Source organism: Pleurodeles waltl, chromosome 8, assembly GCF_031143425.1.
Source record: "Pleurodeles waltl isolate 20211129_DDA chromosome 8, aPleWal1.hap1.20221129, whole genome shotgun sequence".
NCBI classification, from domain to species: domain Eukaryota; kingdom Metazoa; phylum Chordata; class Amphibia; order Caudata; family Salamandridae; genus Pleurodeles; species Pleurodeles waltl.
This window is the reverse complement of record NC_090447.1, coordinates 360,538,193-360,557,909: the sequence shown is the minus strand read 5'-3', so window position 1 is coordinate 360,557,909 and position 19,717 is coordinate 360,538,193. Positions and strand designations below refer to the sequence as shown.

At 47.0% G+C, this 19,717-nt stretch overlaps 1 protein-coding gene across 2 annotated transcripts in view; it reads right to left on the bottom strand.

Annotated features, from left to right (window-relative positions):
- Positions 1–982: 982 nt before the first annotated feature.
- Positions 983–19,717, bottom strand: part of SRPX (sushi repeat containing protein X-linked) — a 429,025-nt gene continuing 410,290 nt past the window's right edge. For both annotated transcript variants that reach the window (XM_069204239.1, XM_069204240.1), the window contains one exon: positions 983–1,539. In XM_069204239.1, coding sequence (XP_069060340.1) covers positions 1,353–1,539 — 187 coding nt within the window. In that variant the 3' untranslated portion in view covers positions 983–1,352. The remainder of the gene's footprint in view (positions 1,540–19,717) is intronic.

Below are 19,717 nucleotides of genomic sequence, written 5' to 3'. Positions count from 1 at the left end.
TTTTGCTTGTGAGGAACTACTTTGCGTAAATGAGATGCAGGGTAGGGGTTCCCGTGCAAAAAATGACGATATGGCCTTAGCGCCAAATTTATCCCAGTGCTAAAATGATTGTCTAACGCCTGGGTCAGGGCAGGCGTTAGGGGTCCTGTGGGCCTATTTAAATAGTCAGAGACCATAGAATGGGCCCACAGGTGCCCTTCCCTACCCCCAGGGACACCCCCGCCCCCACCAGAGGGATGCCAGAGGATGGGGGGGACCCCATCTTAGATAAGTACAGGTAAGTATTTTTTATTTTTTTCAAAGTGCCATAGGGGGTCCAGACTTGTGCCCCCCCACATGTGTCCCTGGGCTTGGCCATTGGGCTGATGGGCATGACTCCTGTCTTTACCAAGACAGGAGTCATGTCCATGGGGGTTTTACATAAAAAAATGACGCTAGTCTGGTTAGAGGCATTTTTTATGCCTCTGCCCATACTAGCGTCATCCTCTGAGGCACAACCTCCTGTTCCCCCTACACCTCTCCCACCTGGCTAGCATCCTTTTTTATGACGCTAGCCGGGGCTTACCGCCGGCTACCATCATTCCATAAATATGATGCCTGGCTGGCGTCTTGGAATGGAGCTAGCCGGCGGTATACTTTTTCACGCAAAACTGCGTTAGCGCAGTTTTGCATGAAAAAGTATAAATATGCCCCTTGAAGGCGGTTGGGGAACATGCCAAAACTAAAGGGAAAGTGCATCAAGGTTGAGCGGTTGGTGAGCCTGTGAAGGAAGGTTCATTGAACTTTCTAACTTGAAACACACACTGAATTTTCCTTACACGCTTCTCAATGGTCTTCAGGAGTTGTACTTTGTACTAGTATTTCATAATCCACATTTATTGTAAATGCCGTTAAGCTAAGTTGCAGGACAACAACGTCTAAGTAATTTCAGTGAAGTGTATATTTGGATCATGAGATAAACACGAATTTGCTTGAAGACAGGTTTGCTAAAATTGCAAAATAATTTTATTGATAAAAAAGATTTGTTAAAATAGGCATCTTTAAAAACTCCCCACCCCTCGAATTTACACAAAATGAAATATTCAAAATATTGGCCATCCCAAATGTACGCATGGTTATATTTTTCCAGCGTCTGTACAAAGAGCTTCCAAGAGTGGGAAGATTATGCGGTTTCAAGAAATCTTGAAATTAGCAAAAAGCATCATGCATATGCAATATGCAGACAGTATCCACACATTCAAATAAAAACATTCACATAATCTGTACAACATTGAAAAAACAGCCAGGCTGTGTATAGCACCCATTGGAGAGTCAAGAAGGTGTCTTCACAGGATTCTAAGGATTGTGCTTTTTCAGGCATAGTTGCATGTGTGTCCAGCTGCTGCTTGCATCTTCATCTCTTCCTTCCTCAGGGGGAATGTGTCGATGAGGTCGAAGATCTCAGCAGCCGAAGCTGGGGAAGCGTAGCGCTCCTTGTCCATGCCGTGCTTATCGACAATGACCATCTGGTATTTGTGATGAGGGATGCGAAGCAATAGCCTGAAAATCAAACAAGAAACAACTTTTATATGTTCAATGTTCAGTCAGAGTAACTTAACCATGACCACTATCAGTGAGAAAAGGAAATTGTTCACGTCGGAAGAGGAAATATAAATAAGACCTTGTAAAACACTGCTGTAAACTTGAATTGTAGTGCTGTACATTGAACCTAAATCCTAATCAGCATTTACACAGGTTGGTAAAATAACTAAACAAATCTGCCTTATACTTCAACTTTGAGCCGAAACTGTTTCCTACATTTAAAATTATCACTTTTTAGGTCCAATTCATGAAGCTTTTTCTATGAGTTGTGCTTTCCTCCTATCTTAGATGTTAGATCTGAATGTATAGATTTTATTGAAAAACCATTTTCTGTATAGGAGTAAGACGTTACTCACTCAAAACATGAGTAAACATGACTTACGTCCTTATTTAGAGCTTGGGATACTATGTAAAAAATGCCTAAGATGTTCCATCCGTTATATTACAAATGCATTATAGCCAGTGGCACCGAAGACAGGATATCCACAATGTTTTGACAGAGTAGCCCATCCGCCAAACTCTAAATAGGGCCATTACTGGTGGAAATACATGAGCAAATAACACGCAAGCATTGAACATGACACACCTGCTCAGAGACACAGCTTTGTGAATGGGGCCAACTATGTGTTCCACCATATTTAAACATAAACACAAGGACGAAACAGCACCATCAACTTTTTTGTATAGCATCAGTCTGTGTTATAAGTTCAACTCAGACAAGTGTTATGTTCTGTAATGTATTTGTTTGTTTTTTAAACCACTGTTGGGTGTAAGAAAAGTGTAGTTTGATATGAAAGGTAGATGAAGATAGAGTCCATTGAGGAGGGTAAAAAGCCCAAGCCTGATAAGTTTGTCAGTTCTATGAACCACTACTGGGTATTAGAAGACTGCAGTTCAATAAGCAAGGGAGAGGAAGAAAGAGTTCAATGAGGAGGATAAAAATCCAATGTCTGATACGTTTGTGAGGCTTATAAACCACTATTGGGTAGAAGAAAAGTGCAGTTTAAAAAGTGAGAGAGAGTCAGATAGAGTCCCATGAGGAGGGTGAAAAGACCATGTCTGATACTGTTTAATGGGGGCCATCGCATTTACTGAGTTCAATAATATTGGACTTGGCCTTCTCTACAGGATCATCCCTAAACATTTTGCCTTCACCCCTCCTGTGTTCTGAACCCATTTTTGCTCTATAATTTAAACATGGTAAAAGTGGCTTACAACCAATTGCCACAAATAATGTACTCACAAGTACCTAGTAAAGTAATACCTAGGGCCTATAAATTAAACACCACTAGTAGACCTGTAGCACTTATTATGCTACCTAATAAGGAGCCCTTTAAAACATATCTCAGACCTGCCAATGCAGCACAGCCTGTGTGCAGTTTTAAACTGCCATTTTGACCAGGCAAAATAAAGCTTTTGCCAGGCCTAAACCTTTCTTTTTAATACATATAAGTCACCCTAGGCTAGGTCATAAACAGCCCGTAGGCATGGTGCATTGTATTTAAAAAGTTGGACATGTATTTTCAGGTTTCACATGTAGTGGTAGTGAAGAATTCTTAAATTTGTTTCTCACTACTGCAAGGCAAACCCCTCTCAAAGGATAACATTGGGTTAAAATATTACATTTAATAAATGATAACATTGCTTTAGAACAGGCAGAAATGATATTTTTGGTCTCTAATGAGTTGTTAAAACACTCTTTAATGGTTAAGTTGGATCTTAAGTCACAATTCTGAAAGTGCCACTTTCAGAAAGTTGGTATTTTCTTGTCCTAACCATGTGGGGCCTGCAGCAAGTATCTTGGGTCATACGACTAGGTGTAGTTGGCAGCTGGCCTTTGTGTATTCCTCCCAGATAGCAATACAAAGGGGGCTAGGAGTTGTCAGCATGGGAGGGACAGAACTGTCACTTACCACATTTGCACTTCAAAGCGGCTGCCTCAGCACACTCACGAAAGACTTCACACTAATATGATGTTACCCCAGACCTCTCTGAACCAGGGTACAGGAAAGAAGGAAATTCCAGAACCAGTTTTGGGTAGAAGCCTAGAAGTTTCTCCCACTTAAAAACTGCCACCAGGTATAAATATTTGGACCGTCAGACCAACTCTTCAATATACTTCTGGACCTGTCGATGCTACAGAAGAACAACTGCTCTGCAGTCTGAGGCTGACCCTGCTATCTGAGAAGGAAGAATGGACCTGCTCCCTTCATCCCATGTTATTTCAACAGACTCCAAGGGCTACCCGACTGATCTCCTGTTCAGAGCTACAAGGACATAACAAATTCTAGTGGCCTCCCTGCAACTGTCCAGCTGACGTGCTGCAACTAGACCTGCCTGAGCCTGGCTGTAGAGTGAGTCCCTAGTCCCCAAGAGGGACCTCCCCAGGTCCTGGGCCCTTGGCTGGCATCGGAATGCACTTCTCTAAACACAAAGGAGAAATCCTGAAGGTCTATGCTCTTCGCTGCCGCAAATGGGCTTGTTCTCACTGACCAGCAAAGCAAGATCAGCAATTTACACATAGCATCAACAGCATGTGGTGACTGCCAATGCGAAGCTCCAGCAATAATCACCCACAACACTCAACAGAATCCCTGTGCTACAGTGATGACTGTCCACCAACGCCCGGCCTGCTCTTCATGCTTCAGTAATAGCCATCCGCAACACTCTCACTGCTTGTTTCGGATTCCTACACCAAAAACTGGTCTCTTTTGACCAGACTTTGTCAAGGCAACATTTTCAGTGGGGCTAACATGATCCCTGTGTCTGGCCCATGCTCAATCGCGGTCAGCCTCAGCCTCTGACTTTTGCCCGGACTCCCACAACCCAATAACCGTGAGTGGAGCTTTTTGCTTTTAGGTGCAATACTTACCTTAAATCTGTGAAATTTAATATCTCTGTTTCTACTTATTGGATTTTTGTTGTCTTCATGTCAAAACAATTATCAAATTTTAATTAGTTTTTCTAAATTGGGGTGGGAATTTTCTTGGGTTGTGTTTTCACTTATTACTGTTTGTTGCTGCATAAATACTTTACACATTGTCTCTATATTAAGACAGACTACTTTTGTGCCATGCTACAAGAGGGTGAAGCACAGGTTTGTTTAGTGACTTTTTGTGGTGCCCCTCAATGAGGATTGTGGTTGTTGCTCAAAAAGTGTTTTAACCCCCCTCCACAAGTGACCCAATTTCTCACAAATACGAAAATATGATTTTATAAATTCTAACTAAGCCACCCATAGCCATGGTGGTTTAGAACACTATGGGCCTGATTACAACTTTGGCGGAGGGAATCCTACCCACCGTATTACGAGTTACATATGAGACAATGGACTCGTTATACGGCGAGCGAGATATCCGTCACATTTGGGATGGATTAACCCCCTCCGCCAAAGTTATAATCAGGCCCTATGTCCCTAACTGAGAAGATAAGGGAAGAAACACGCTGGATAACACAACTGCTGACCAAATTGATCTCTGTACCGTAATCCATAAAATCCTCAATTTGTTCTCAGCAACACTTCCACAAAGAATGCAGAAGCTACCCTGGCCTATATTATTTCATTTCAGTGCAACTGATAATAGCACAGAGCAGACCTCTCAACAATTCAAAGAAAAGGAAGAGCAATAGATACATTTTCAGTAGAGCAAGACAAATTGTTGGGTGACCAACATTTACAGAGGAATCCAATGTCACAGTTATGAAACTGTATATTTTATGTAATATTTAGTTTTGAGTCACACATTTACATCTACTTTTGCTGTTTTTCTTCAACGTGCACAAAACATTTCTTTGGCATTGACTGTGCTTCACACAGATTAGCCTAAAAATATTTTTAATATTTATTTTCAAATTAACTAGAAGATCTCAGAATGATAAAGTGGGGGGAGGGGAAAAAGTATTTAAATGAAAAATAACTATAAAAAATATGTTTAAGTTAAATATTAACATAAATTTATTTTATGTTCTTACTTGAAATATAGAAAAAATGTTACAGCACTATAACTTTAAGGACCTCATTACAAATTTGGCGGTTGGACCGCCCTATTACGAGTTATACAGGAAGAACTGCCAACCACCAACCAAAAAAGGCAGACCGCCAGCAGCCCAGCGGCCTGGAAATAGGCAGTCCATCCTCCAGCGCCAACAGCACTGCAATCAACCACCGGCCGTGCTACAAGCACTCAGTCACTGTAACAGACCTCGATGGCAGTCCAAATTACGGCATTTCGCTATCAGCAAAGTACTATACAACAGCACATTGGATGAATTTGAGAAAAACACAGCTGACACACATTGCCACACCGGGCACAATTTCAAAGGACACTACAAAACGCACCCCTTCACAAACCACAGTCCTTTGCATTATCAACGCAAAACACAGTAGTCAGAACGCTTTTTGTCAACAGAGTCCAAATATTAGGCACCCCTTTTTTCAGCATCCCATTGAACACCCTGCATGCACTTTTGGACATTCACACCCTTTTTGCACTTCCCCTGTTTAGTAAGTCACTGACACCCGTAGTTTTTTTCCACCATGTCATGTTTAAAAAATTCCCGTTTTTCAGAAGATGAGTTAAGAGGAATTGTGGATGAAATCATAAGAGTAGAGCCACAATTGTTTGAAGCACAAGCCCAGCATACTCCTCTCAGTAGGAAAATCGAAATGTGTGACAGGATCATTGATAAAGTGAATGCTGTATGCACCACCCTGGAAATAAGGGATGACATTAGGAAGAGGTGGAATGAACTCAAGGGCAAGGCCCATACCCAGGTCTCCAGGCACCAGCTGCAGGCCAAGAAGACAGGTGGTGGCCCTCGCAGTGCCCCATTCCATCTCTTTCCCTGGGAGGAGAAGGTCTTGCCCATCCTCCAAACTGAGGGCTTGACAGGAATACCTGGGGGAGTGCAGTCTAGCAAGTCACATTTTTAAAAAATGTCCCCAAAATGCTATGTCATGCATGCTCACAACTCACCTTTTGCCCCATTTACTGTTACTCCACTCACCATCCCAGTGTTCACCTAGTCAAAAGACCTCTATTTGGCAGCTCTCAATTGAAGTGTACTCACCTAGGGAGATGACACTTGTATAGTGTGCGCAGTACAGAGACTGACATGACTGGAACTCCCAGCAGGCACTGTTCTATTCCTCCAAACACCAGACCAGTGTTCACTTGTCCAAATAACCCTGTATGTTATCTATTAATTTAAGGGTACACACCTGGGGAGATAACATTTGTCAAGTGTGTTTAGTACAGGGACTGACAGAATTACAATTCCCAGGAGGCACTCTTTCAGCAACTCCAACCCCTATCCCAGGGTTCTGTTGTCCAAAGACCCCTATTTGGCAACTCTCAAATGAAGTTTACTTACCTGGGGAATAACATTGGTCAAGTGTGTGAAGTAGATGGAATAACCTGCAACTCACAGGGGGTATTTTTCCCCTGACTTCAAGCACCAGAACAGTGTTTACTTGTCTAAAGACCCGTTTGGCAACTCGCAATGTAAGTTTACTCAGTTGGAGGATACCATTTGTCAAATGTGGGAAGTAAAGGGAGAGGCATGACTAAGGTCAGGAAGGCTCTGTGTCTGTAAAACTAACCACCAGCCCAGTGTTCTCTTGTCCAAATACCATTGTTTGGTAACTCTCAATTGAAGTGGACTCACCTGGGAGGATACCATTTGTTACTGTGTGTACTAGAGAGAGTGACCTGACTGCAACTCCCAGCAGGCCCTGTATCTGTAACTCCAAACACCAGCCCAGTGGTCACTTGCCCATACACCCCTGTTTGTCAACTTCTAAATGAAGTATGCTCACCTGGGGGATACCACTTGTATAGTGTGTGAAGTACAAGGAGTTACATGACTGCAGCTCCCAGAAGGCCCTGTTGCTGTCACACCAACCACCAGTGCAGTGTTCTCTCCTCCAGACACCTTTGTTTGGGAACTTACCTGGGGGGATAATATTTGTATAGTGTGTGTAGTACAGGGAGTTATATGACTGCAACTCCCAGGAGGCTATGTTACTGTCACTTCAACCACCAGTCCAATGTTCACTTCTCCAAATGAAGTGCACTCACCTGGGGGATAACATTTATCAAGTGTGTGAAGTAGAGGGAGTGGCATGACTGCTAAGGTCAGGATGCTCTTTTTCTGTAACGCCAAGCACAAGCCCAGTGTTCACTTGCCTAAATACCCATGTTTGTTAACTCCCAATTAAAGTTTACTCACCTGGGAGAATTCCACTGTATAGTGGTAGTAAGTAGAGGGAGTGACGTGAGTGTCCAACAGGCCCTGTTTCTCTAACTCCAAACACAAGCCCAGTGTTCACTTGCACAAACCCATCTATCAATGAACTCTCAAAGAAAGTTTACTCACCTGGTAGGATAACATTTGTCAAGTGTGTGTAGTATGGAGAGTGACATGACTGCAACTCCCAGGAGGCACTGTTTCTCTAACTCCAAACACCAGACCAGTGTTCACCTGACCAAAAACCCTTGTATGCTAACTCTCAATTGAAGTTTACTCACCTGTGAGTAGCCAATATGCAGATCATGCCTGTTAGAAATGGGGTCTTTGGTTGACAGTCAGGTTACCCCCTGTTCAAGCAAAGACCCTCACTCTAGTCAGGGTAAAAGAGAATCACCCTCAGCTAACCCCTGCTTACCCCCTTGGTAGCTTGGCAGAGCAGTAGGCTTAACTTCAGAGTGCTAGGTGTAAAGCATTTGTACCAACACACACAGTAACTTAATGAAAACACTACAAAATGACACAACACCAGTTTAGAAAAATAGGAAATATTTATCTAAACAAACAAGACCAAAACAACAAAAATCCACCATACACAAGTCAAGTTATCAATTAAAAATCAAAAAGAGTCTTTGAGTAGTTTTAAAAACACACTAGCGCTACTAGAGTGAAAATGTACCTGGTGTGCGTCAAAAATAACCCCGCACGGGCGGGTGTGCGTCAAAAATAACTCAGCACGGCGGTACTTGAGTCAAAAATCCAGCCGCACGATGATTTGAAAATCCCGCAGCACAGGTTGCGAACTCCCAACCTCCGTCAGCGATGCTGCGCGTCGTTTCCCCTGCTCCGTGCGTCGATTTTTCGGTCGCGTTTCCTGCGAGCGTCGTTTCTCAGCTGCGGAGCCGGCGGCGCGTCGTTTTTTCAGCCGCAGATTGGATTTGCGTCAATCTTTTCCCCGCACGGCGCTCTGTGCGTGGATTTCCTTGTCTTTAGGCTGCCAGCTTCTCCTTTCAGGGTCCCAGGAACTGGATGGGCACCACAGGGCAGAGTAGGAGTCTCTCCAGAGACTCCAGGTGCTGGCAGAGAGAAGTCTTTGCTGTCCCTGAGACTTCAAACAACAGGAGGCAAGCTCTAGATCAAGCCCTTGGAGATTTCTTCACAAGATGGAAGGCACACAAAGTCCAGTCTTTGCCCTCTTACTATGGCAGAAGCAGCCCTGCAGGAAAGCTCCACAAAGCACAGTCACAGGCAGGGCAGCACTTCTTCCTCAGCTATCAGCTCTTCCCCAGGCAGAGGTTCCTCTTGATTCCAGAAGTGTTTCTAAAGTCTGTAGATTTGGGTGCCCTTCTTATACCCATTTTAGTCTTTGAAGTCACCTTTCTTCAAAGGGGACTCACACCTACTTGTGAAATCCTGCCTTGCCCAGGCAAGGCCTCAGACACACACCAGGGGGTTGGAGCCGGCATTGTTAGAGGCAGGCACAGTCCTTTCAGATGAGAGTGACCACTCCACCCCTCCCTCCTAGCAGAGATGGCTAATCAGGAAATGCAGGTTACACCCCAGCTCCCTTTGTGTCACTGTCTGGTGTGAGGTGAAAAACAACCAACTGTCAAACTGACCCAGACAGGGAATCCACAAACAAGGCAGAGTCACAGAATGGTTTAAGCAAGAAAATGCTCACTTTCTAAAAGTGGCATTTTCAAACGCACAATCTTAAAATCAACTTTACTAAAAGATGTATTTTTAAATTGTGAGTTCAGGGACCCCAAACTCCACATGTCCATCTACTCTCTAGGGGAATCTACACTTTAATCATATTTAAAGGTAGCCCCCATATTATCCTATGAGAGAGACAGGCTTTGCAACAGTGAAAAACTAAATTGGCAGTATTTCACTGTCAGGACATATAAACCACATTACTATATGTCCTACCTTATCCATACACTGCACCCTGCCCTTAGGGCTACCTAGGGCCTACCTTAGGGGTGCCTTACATGTAAGAAAAGGGAAGGTTTAGGCCTGGCAAGTGGGTACACTTGCCAAGTCGAATTTACAGTGTAAAAATACACACACAGACACTGCAGTGGCAGGTCTGAGACATGATTACAGAGCTACTTATGTGGCTGGCACAACCAGTGCTGCAGGCCCACTAGTAGCATTTGATTTACAGGCCCTGGGCACCTCTAGTGCACTTTACTGGGGACTTAACAGTAAAACAAATATGCCAATCATGGAGAACCAATTACGTACACATTTTAAACAGGAGCACTTGCACTTTTGCACTGGTTAGCAGTGGTAAAGTGCCCAGAGTAATAAAAACAATAAAATCAGAGTCCAGCACACATCAACAACCTGGGGAACAGAGGCAAAAAGTTAAGGGAGACCACGCCAAGGATGAAAAGTCTAACACGTGTCCCCCCAGCTAAAAGTGGGGAGCACTACCCAACCTCATGGGAGTTCTCATCACTAAGGAGGAAGAACCTGGACAGACCATCAGCATTGGCGTGCTCTGTACCAGGACGATGTTCCACCGTAAAGTCCATCCCCTGTAGGGAAATGGACCACCTCAACAGTTTTGGATTCTCACCCCTCATCTGCATTAACCATCTGAGGGGTCTGTGGTCGGTCTGAACTCGGAAGTGAGTCCCAAACAAGTAGGGTCTTAGCTTCTTTAGTGCCCAGACCACAGCAAACGCTTCGCGTTCTATGGCACTCCACCTACGTTCCCTGGGTAGTAACCTCCTGCTAATGAAGGCTACGGGTTCATCTAGGCCCTCTTCATTAAGCTGTGAGAGTACTGCTCCAATACCATGCTCTGAGGCGTCTGTTTGCACAACAATCTCCTTGGAGTAGTCAGGTGCCTGCAGCACAGGTGCTGTGCACATGGCAGCCTTCAGGGCATCAAAAGCGTTCTGGCAAGCCTCTGTCCAGATCACTTTCTTGGGTTGCTTCTTAGAAGTCAACTCAGTTAAGGGGGTAACAATGGTACCATATCCCTTAACAAACCTCCGGTAATATCCTGTGAGACCTAAAAAGGCTCTCACTTCAGTCTGGGTCTTGGGAGGCTCCCAAGCCAGAATCGTATCAATCTTAGGCTGTAGGGGTGCCACCTGGCCACTCCCCACCTGGTGTCCTAAGTACACCACAGAACCCTGCCCTATTTGGCACTTGCTCGCCTTAATAGTGAGGCCTGCCTTCTGCAGGGCCTCTAACACTCTCCAGAGGTGTTGCAGGTGTTCCTCTAATGTGGAACTAAACACAGCAATGTCATCCAGGTAGGCGGCACTGAACTCATCCAGTCCTACCAACACCTGGTTGACCAACCTCTGAAAGGTGGCAGGGGCGTTCTTCATCCCAAAGGGCATCACATTGAAGTGGAAGTGCCCATCTGGGGTAGAGAATGCTGACCTCTCCTTTGCCCCCTCAGTTAAGGCAATCTGCCAGTACCCAGATGTTAAATCAAACGTACTGAGGTACTTGGCAGCTCCTAACCGATCAATGAGCTCATCAGCTCGGCCAATGGGGTGTGCGTCAGTCTTGCTGACCGCATTGAGACCCCGGTAGTCCACACAGAACCTAAGTTCTGGAGTGGCACCAGGAGCAGCAGCCTTTGGGACCAAGACCACTGGGCTGGCCCAAGGACTGCTGGAGTGCTCAATAACCCCTACGGTTAACATTTTGGAGACTTCCTCCTTAATGCAAGCCCTGACCCTGTCAGTCACCCTGTAAACCTTATGTTTAACAGGTGTACTGTCCCCAGTGTCCACATCATGTGTGCACAGGTGTGTGACTCCTGGGATCAGGGAAAACAGCGAGGCGAACTGTCCCAGCACGTGGCGACAGTCCCTCTGCTGTTCCTCAGTCAGGGAGGGGGAGAGGATCACTCCCTCCACAGACCCATCTTTCTCTCCTGCAGACAGGAGGTCAGGAAGAGGCTCACTCTCTTCCTCCACCCCATCATCTGTCGCTAGGAGCATGGATAGCTCAGTTCGCTCAAAGTGTGGTTTGAGGCGGTTGACATGTAGGACCCTCAAAGGGTTCCTGGGGGATTGCAAGTCTACCAGATAGGTGACCTCGCTCTTTCTTTCCACCACCTCAAAAGGCCCAGTCCACTTATCTTGGAGAGCCCTAGGCTCCACTGGTGCCATGACCCACACTTTTTGTCCAGGCTGAAACTCAACCAGAGTGGCATTCTGGTTGTACCACCGTTTCATATCCTCCTGGCTTGCTTCCAAGTTCTCCTGAGCGAGACTCCTGAAGCGGGCAGTCTGGTTTCTTAGTGCCAGCATGTAGCTAAATACATCCTGGGGTGGTTTACTAGGAGCTTTCTCCAAAGCCTCCTTCACCAGACTGAGCGGTCCCCTCACAGGGTGGCCATAGATGAGCTCAAAGGAGCTAAAGCCAAGTCCCTTTTGAGGCACCTCCCTGTAAGCGAACAGAAGGCATGGCAAGAGGACGTCCCACTTATGCCTCAAGGGCTCTGACAGGCCCTGAATCATGCCTTTCAAGGTGCGGTTGAATCTCTCAACCAGACCATTACTTTGGGGGTGGTGAACTTGTAGGTTACCCCACACACCTTCCACAGAGACTTCATATAAGTGGATATGAAGTTTGTACCTCTATCAGATACCACCTCCTTGGGGAACCCCATGCGGGTAAAAAACCCCATCAAGGCACGTCCCACCACGGGGGCAGTGACCGTCCTTAGAGGAATGGCTTCTGGGTACCGCGTGGCATGGTCCACCAAGACCAGGATGAACCTGTTGCCCATGGCTGTCTTGGGATCCAGAAGCCCCACAATGTCAATTCCTACCCTTTCAAAGGGAGTACTGACTACAGGTAAAGGTTGGAGGGGAGCTTTGCATTTCCCCCCACTCTTGCCACTTGCCTGACAAGTCTGACAAGACCTACAATAAGCAGCTGACTGCTTGTGCATCAAGGGCCAGTAAAAGTGGGAGACAAGCCTCTTATAGGTCTTGTCCTGCCCTAGATGTCCTGCCAAAGGCACATCATGAGCCAAACCCAGTAGGAAGGCCCTGAAGCACTGGGGTACCACCAGCATACGAGCTGACCCAGGCTCAGAAACCTTAGGCTCACTGTACAGGAGGCCATCCTCCCAATAAATCAGGTGAGTACCTGGCGCCTCGCCAGCCGCCTGGGCTGCAGCCTGCTGCCGCAGCCCCTCAAGAGTAGGGCACTCCTTCTGCGCTGTGCAGAATGCTTCCCTGGTGGGTCCCCCTTCCTGCTGCCACTGCGACAGCTCAGGGACCTCCCCCAGTTCAGCCACCTGCTCCCCTGTAGGTTCCGGGGCATCACCCTCAGGCTCCGCCTCCTCCCAGATCGTGGGAACCTCGGGGGCCGGTTTCCCACGCCCCCTGGCCTTCCTCTTCTTGGCGGTCCCCTGGACCACTGTTTCAGGCTCCAGGGGCTCTTGACTACCCTGATTGGCTGCCATAGACCGGGTGGATACACATACCCACCCAGGGAGACCCAACATCTCCAAGTGAGACCTGTGTTCCACCTCCTTCCAAGGGGAATCCTCCAGGTCGTTACCTAGCAAACAATCAACAGGCATGGTTGGACTCACAGCTACTTTCCAGGAACCTGAGACCCCCCCCCCATTCAAAGGGAACCTGCGCCACTCTGCCGAGGCGCTCAGAGTTGTCTACCGCAACTACTTGGTGAAGTACCCGGGGATCAATCTGCTCTTCAGACACCAGGTGACTCCTCACTGTAGTCACACTGGCTCCTGTGTCTCTCAGAGCCTCCACCCTCTGTCCATTGATGGTCACCCATTGCCTGTACTTCTTAGTGTTATCAGGCACTAGGTTTCTCTGGACCATCTCACTGTCCCCTAGTGAGACAAGGGTCATTTCTGCTGGTTCCCACCCACCTGAAACCAACTCCTCCCCAAGCGCTACACTGGCCAAACCCTGGGACGGTGCACCAGTGGGTGCTGGTGTACTTTTGGGGCATTTGGGGTCCCCCCTCACATGACCCACCTGGTCACATGCATAGCACTTACGTGGGGGACCACCTGCCACTGGCTTCCCTTTGGCCAACCATGGCTTCTTTTCACTGGGGGGTTGGGAATCCTTACCCTGGGAATCAGTTTGGGGCCCTTTAGAGAACTCCCCCTGTTTGCCCATACCCCCCCCTTTCTTCTGAGAGGGACCCTGCCCACCCTTGGCGTGGTCTCCCCCATACCTCTTTTGGACCCTGGTGCTCTCCCAGCGGTCCGCTTCCTGTGCAAGCTTCCTGGGGTCAGTCAGCTTGCTGTCAAAGAGGTGCTGGCGCAGCTCTGGAAAACATAAACTGTACAAGTGCTCCCAAGCAACTAAATTGTAAAGCCCCTCATACGTGTTTACCTTACTGCCCTTCACCCAACCATCCAGTGACCTGCAAAAAGAATCAACACATTCCAACCATGTTTGGGATTCCTTTCTCTTGTAGGATCTAAACTTCTCCTTGTACTGCTCAGGGGTGAGACCATACCTGGTGAGTAAGGCCTCCTTCATGACAGGATAGGTGAGACTCTGAGCATCCCCTAAGGCCGTCAGTGTGTCCCTCCCCTCTGCCTCAAGATGCTTCCACAGGGCTGCCCCCCAATGAGCTTCAGGGACCAGGTTCATGTGGAGAGCTGACTCATAACCCTTGAACCACAAGTAGATATCATCCTCCCTCTTATAATCCCTCACAAGGTCTTTTGGGATGTGTACCCTTCTCTCAGGCTGCACTGTAGGATTGCTGCCACCATCTCTACTGGACTGGCTTTTATGATCCATCTCTTTCAAGCTAAGCTCATGAGCCATTGCTAACTTCCTCTCCTCAAGGGCTAGCCTCCTCTGCTCCAATTGGTACTCCCTTTCTGCCTGTCTGTCCTGTAACTCTTCAGGTGTCAGACCCTTGGAGGATACACTGCTACTTGCCCTAGAGACTCTTTCCCTGGGAATAACAGGCCCCCCCACTATACCATTATGTACTGATTGCTCTCCCTCCTCGTCCTCACCCTCCTCCTCATCCTCAGTGTGCCCTCCAGTGCTTCTGGTTGTCACCCAGGCCCTCAGCGCCTTTTTCAGCTCATCCTTCTTGGAAGAGCTCTTAATGGGACAACCAAAATGTTTACAAAACTGCTTTAGCTGAGCCTTGTTATAACTATCCAATTGCTTCAGGTCAAAAACAGCTTCAACTGGTGCATCTCCAAGTAGAGACATGATAAAAGGTTAAAAGAGTGCAAAGTTCCAAATGCAGAAAAGCAAGTTCTCAAATGAAGTTCCAGAAAAGTCAATCACCAGATCAGCAAAAAAGGAAACTGAATGCAGAGCAAAAACAGTCCAAATAGAGAAAAACAAAAATCACAAGACTAGTAGTATGTGGTCACGTAGTGGTCTGAACTCAAAACAGTAGTGTACACTTAATCACTGTATGTCAAGTACAAATACAAGTCCAAATCCCAACCGCTGATCACCAATGTTAGAAATGGGGTCTTTGGTTGACAGTCAGGTTACCCCCTGTTCAAGCAAAGACCCTCACTCTAGTCAGGGTAAAAGAGAATCACCCTCAGCTAACCCCTGCTTACCCCCTTGGTAGCTTGGCAGAGCAGTAGGCTTAACTTCAGAGTGCTAGGTGTAAAGCATTTGTACCAACACACACAGTAACTTAATGAAAACACTACAAAATGACACAACACCAGTTTAGAAAAATAGGAAATATTTATCTAAACAAAACAAGACCAAAACGACAAAAATCCACCATACACAAGTCAAGTTATCAATTAAAAATCAAAAAGAGTCTTTGAGTAGTTTTAAAAACACACTAGCGCTACTAGAGTGAAAATGTACCTGGTGTGCGTCAAAAATAACCCCGCACGGGCGGGTGTGCGTCAAAAATAACTCCGCACGGCGGTACTTGAGTCAAAAATCCAGCCGCACGATGATTTGAAAATCCCGCAGCGCAGGTTGTGATCTCCCAACCTCCGTCAGCGATGCTGCGCGTCGTTTCCCCTGCTCCATGCGTCGATTTTTCGGTCGCATTTCCTGCGAGCGTCGTTTCTCGCAGATCGGATTTGCATCAATCTTTTCCCCGCACGGCGCTCTGTGCGTGGATTTTCTTGTCTTTAGGCTGCCAGCTTCTCCTTTCAGGGTCCCAGGAACTGGATGGGCACCACAGGGCAGAGTAGGAGTCTCTCCAGAGACTCCAGGTGCTGGCAGGGAGAAGTCTTTGCTGTCCCTGAGACTTCAAACAACAGGAGGCAAGCTCTAGATCAAGCCCTTGGAGATTTCTTCACAAGATGGAAGGCACACAAAGTCCAGTCTTTGCCCTCTTACTATGGCAGAAGCAGCACTGCAGGAAAGCTCCACAAAGCACAGTCACAGGCAGGGCAGCACTTCTTCCTCAGCTATCAGCTCTTCCCCAGGCAGAGGTTCCTCTTGATTCCAGAAGTGTTTCTAAAGTCTGTAGATTTGGGTGCCCTTCTTATACCCATTTTAGTCTTTGAAGTCACCTTTCTTCAAAGGGGACTCACACCTACTTGTGAAATCCTGCCTTGCCCAGGCAAGGCCTCAGACACACACCAGGGGGTTGGAGCCGGCATTGTTAGAGGCAGGCACAGTCCTTTCAGATGAGAGTGACCACTCCACCCCTCCCTCCTAGCAGAGATGGCTAATCAGGAAATGCAGGTTACACCCCAGCTCCCTTTGTGTCACTGTCTGGTGTGAGGTGAAAAACAACCAACTGTCAAACTGACCCAGACAGGGAATCCACAAACAAGGCAGAGTCACAGAATGGTTTAAGCAAGAAAATGCTCACTTTCTAAAAGTGGCATTTTCAAACGCACAATCTTAAAATCAACTTTACTAAAAGATGTATTTTTAAATTGTGAGTTCAGGGACCCCAAACTCCACATGTCCATCTACTCTCTAGGGGAATCTACACTTTAATCATATTTAAAGGTAGCCCCCATATTATCCTATGAGAGAGACAGGCTTTGCAACAGTGAAAAACGAAATTGGCAGTATTTCACTGTCAGGACATATAAACCACATTACTATATGTCCTACCTTATCCATACACTGCACCCTGCCCTTGGGGCTACCTAGGGCCTACCTTAGGGGTGCCTTACATGTAAGAAAAGGGAAGGTTTAGGCCTGGCAAGTGGGTACACTTGCCAAGTCGAATTTACAGTGTAAAAATACACACACAGACACTGCAGTGGCAGGTCTGAGACATGATTACAGAGCTACTTATGTGGGTGGCACAACCAGTGCTGCAGGCCCACTAGTAGCATTTGATTTACAGGCCCTGGGCACCTCTAGTGCACTTTACTAGGGACTTAACAGTAAAACAAATATGCCAATCATGGAGAACCAATTACGTACACATTTTAAACAGGAGCACTTGCACTTTAGCACTGGTTAGCAGTGGTAAAGTGCCCAGAGTAACAAAAACAATCAAATCAGAGTCCAGCACACATCAACAACCTGGGGAACAGAGGCAAAAAGTTAAGGGAGACCCCGCCAAGGATGAAAAGTCTAACAATGCCCAACTGATGTGTCTGTCTGTCTAGCTCCATCTTGACCTGCTAACTCAAGATGAAACTATTGAGATTAGGAATTACACCTTGCCCAGTGTCAAGATACATCACCAGATTGGAATTGTCAGCAGACACATTCACACTGCACTATGCACTGCACTATGCACATGATGACTCCAGTCACATATAGAGCAAAGTCCTGCGTCTGTCTGCATTACATTCAATTAGGCCTCCAAATGGGCAAAGCCATATTTTACCTAGCCACTGTTTTGCCTGCACTGGTGGCAAGATGAAACTCTCAGCCCATCTTCCCAAGTGCTCCTAAATGCTGATGATCTGCAGATTTCAGCAGCTGCTTCGGTCAAAAAGATCTGGCATGCTCCACAAATGTCATGTCAATACAACCAATACTATAGATACTTGCCACAACTGGAAATTGCAACTTAACTTTGTACAAGTTCTATGCTTACTGTAACACTAAACTGTTGAAGGTAGATGTCACAATACAACCAGTAACATTGTACATTTCACATCAACAAGTCGAGCTGTCACTAGGCACACACAGACCACAGAAGAGACTGCCACTACCCCCACAGATGAACCCATCAGTGAAGAAGACCCGTTTTGATGTCTGGACATGGAGGACGGTTTTGGCCCATCTGGGCAACCTAGTCAGACACCAACAGTGAGTCTCACTGTGGCTACATCAACACCTCCCAGCCCGGTTGCCTCAACATCACAGGCAGCCATTAATCCCCCAACCTGTGTACCAACCACAGTATCTACCATCTTGGGCCCCCCAGTCCTGGATCCTGAGTTGCAGTGCAACACCTCGGACAATGAGGTTCTAGGACCCAGTTGGATAGGGTACCCCGTGGCAAGGGCACAGGCCCAGGGGGGCAGAGTGCGTGGGAGGGATGCCGTGGCCCAGCGGGGTGAGGTTATTGGGGCTGATCCTGGCAGGATACCATCAGCCACGTCTTGGAGGTCTGTCAGGAGTCCCAGGGTGTGATGGGCCAGGTGTTGACTGAACTCCAGGAAGTCAATCAGCTACAGAGGGACATGGATAGGGACATGCAAGAACAGGTGGAGGCCCACAATACCAACATGGCCTCCCTAACAGAGGGACATACATACCACCCTAAGCAGGGCTTTTCAACAACAGTCTACCTCTTCCTTTGGCTCATCTTCACCAAAGGTGGTGCCAGCCACTGGAAGGAAGGCCTTGCCAGAGGAAGAACCAACTCAGACACCCCTGCCTTTGTAGCAGCAGATGCCCCCCCTCCACAAAAGTGGGATAATCCAGCAAAGAATCTAGGAGGTGCGGGGAGCTGAGGGACATTCACACAGACCTGAGGAGGGCTTTTCAAAACCAATCTTGCCCTTCCTTTGGCTCATCAGCACCAGACCCATCAACATGATTTCCAGACACTGGAAGGGAACTCCTGCCAGAAGAAGAACTAGCCACAGACACCCTGTGTCCTCTGTAGCAGCAGATTCTCCCCCACACAAGTGGGGATATCCAGCCAATAATCCAGGAGGTGCCAATAGCAAGACACTCACCACTGCCAGCAAGTGACCTATTCCTAAAGGACCTCCTTTGTGTGCCACACATTCACTCTCCTCAACCACCTACCAGTCCCAATGGGAGGAGCTCTCTGGACTTTGGACCCCCAATGGTGTGACAACTACTCCAATGGTTTCATTCACCATGACTGACCCCCTCACTTTTCATTTTTGTTCCTTTCTGTCCAAATTTTATTTTCTGCCCTAAAATTGTCCAGATGCTCACTGTGCCACTGGATTGAAGCTTGCCTGGCTGATGATGGTTGATTTTCTAAAACAATTCCCAGGACGCTTGTTTCTGGTTCAGGGAGAACCTAGCCTGGCAGTTCAGGCTGGACTGTCCCCATGGGGAGCAGGGTCAAGACTGATTTGCATATGTCTGGGTCCAAACTGGGGTACCATGGTGAGCAAAAGAATGATGGATTTAACCCAGATCTGTGACTGGGCATGAGTGTTTGAAAAGTTTTAGCACTCCGTCCAGCATCCTTTTGTGTAGCATTGTACAGTTGCAGTCATTACATCACATGACATACCTACACTCATGAAAAGTAGCAGTTGATGAGATCTTCCTGCAAGTCAGCTCCTTCCTCTTCACTACTGTCATCCTCACTTGGCATTTCATGAGTCTCACCAGGTGGCACTGCAGGCTCCCCCTCCTCTGGAATGTACGGGATAGACCTCTGCAGGGTGATGCTGTGGAACATGCAGAATGCCACAGTGATCTGGCACACTTTCCCGGGTGAGTAGAGGAGGTCTCCACCAGTCGAGTCCAGACACCTAAATTTGGCC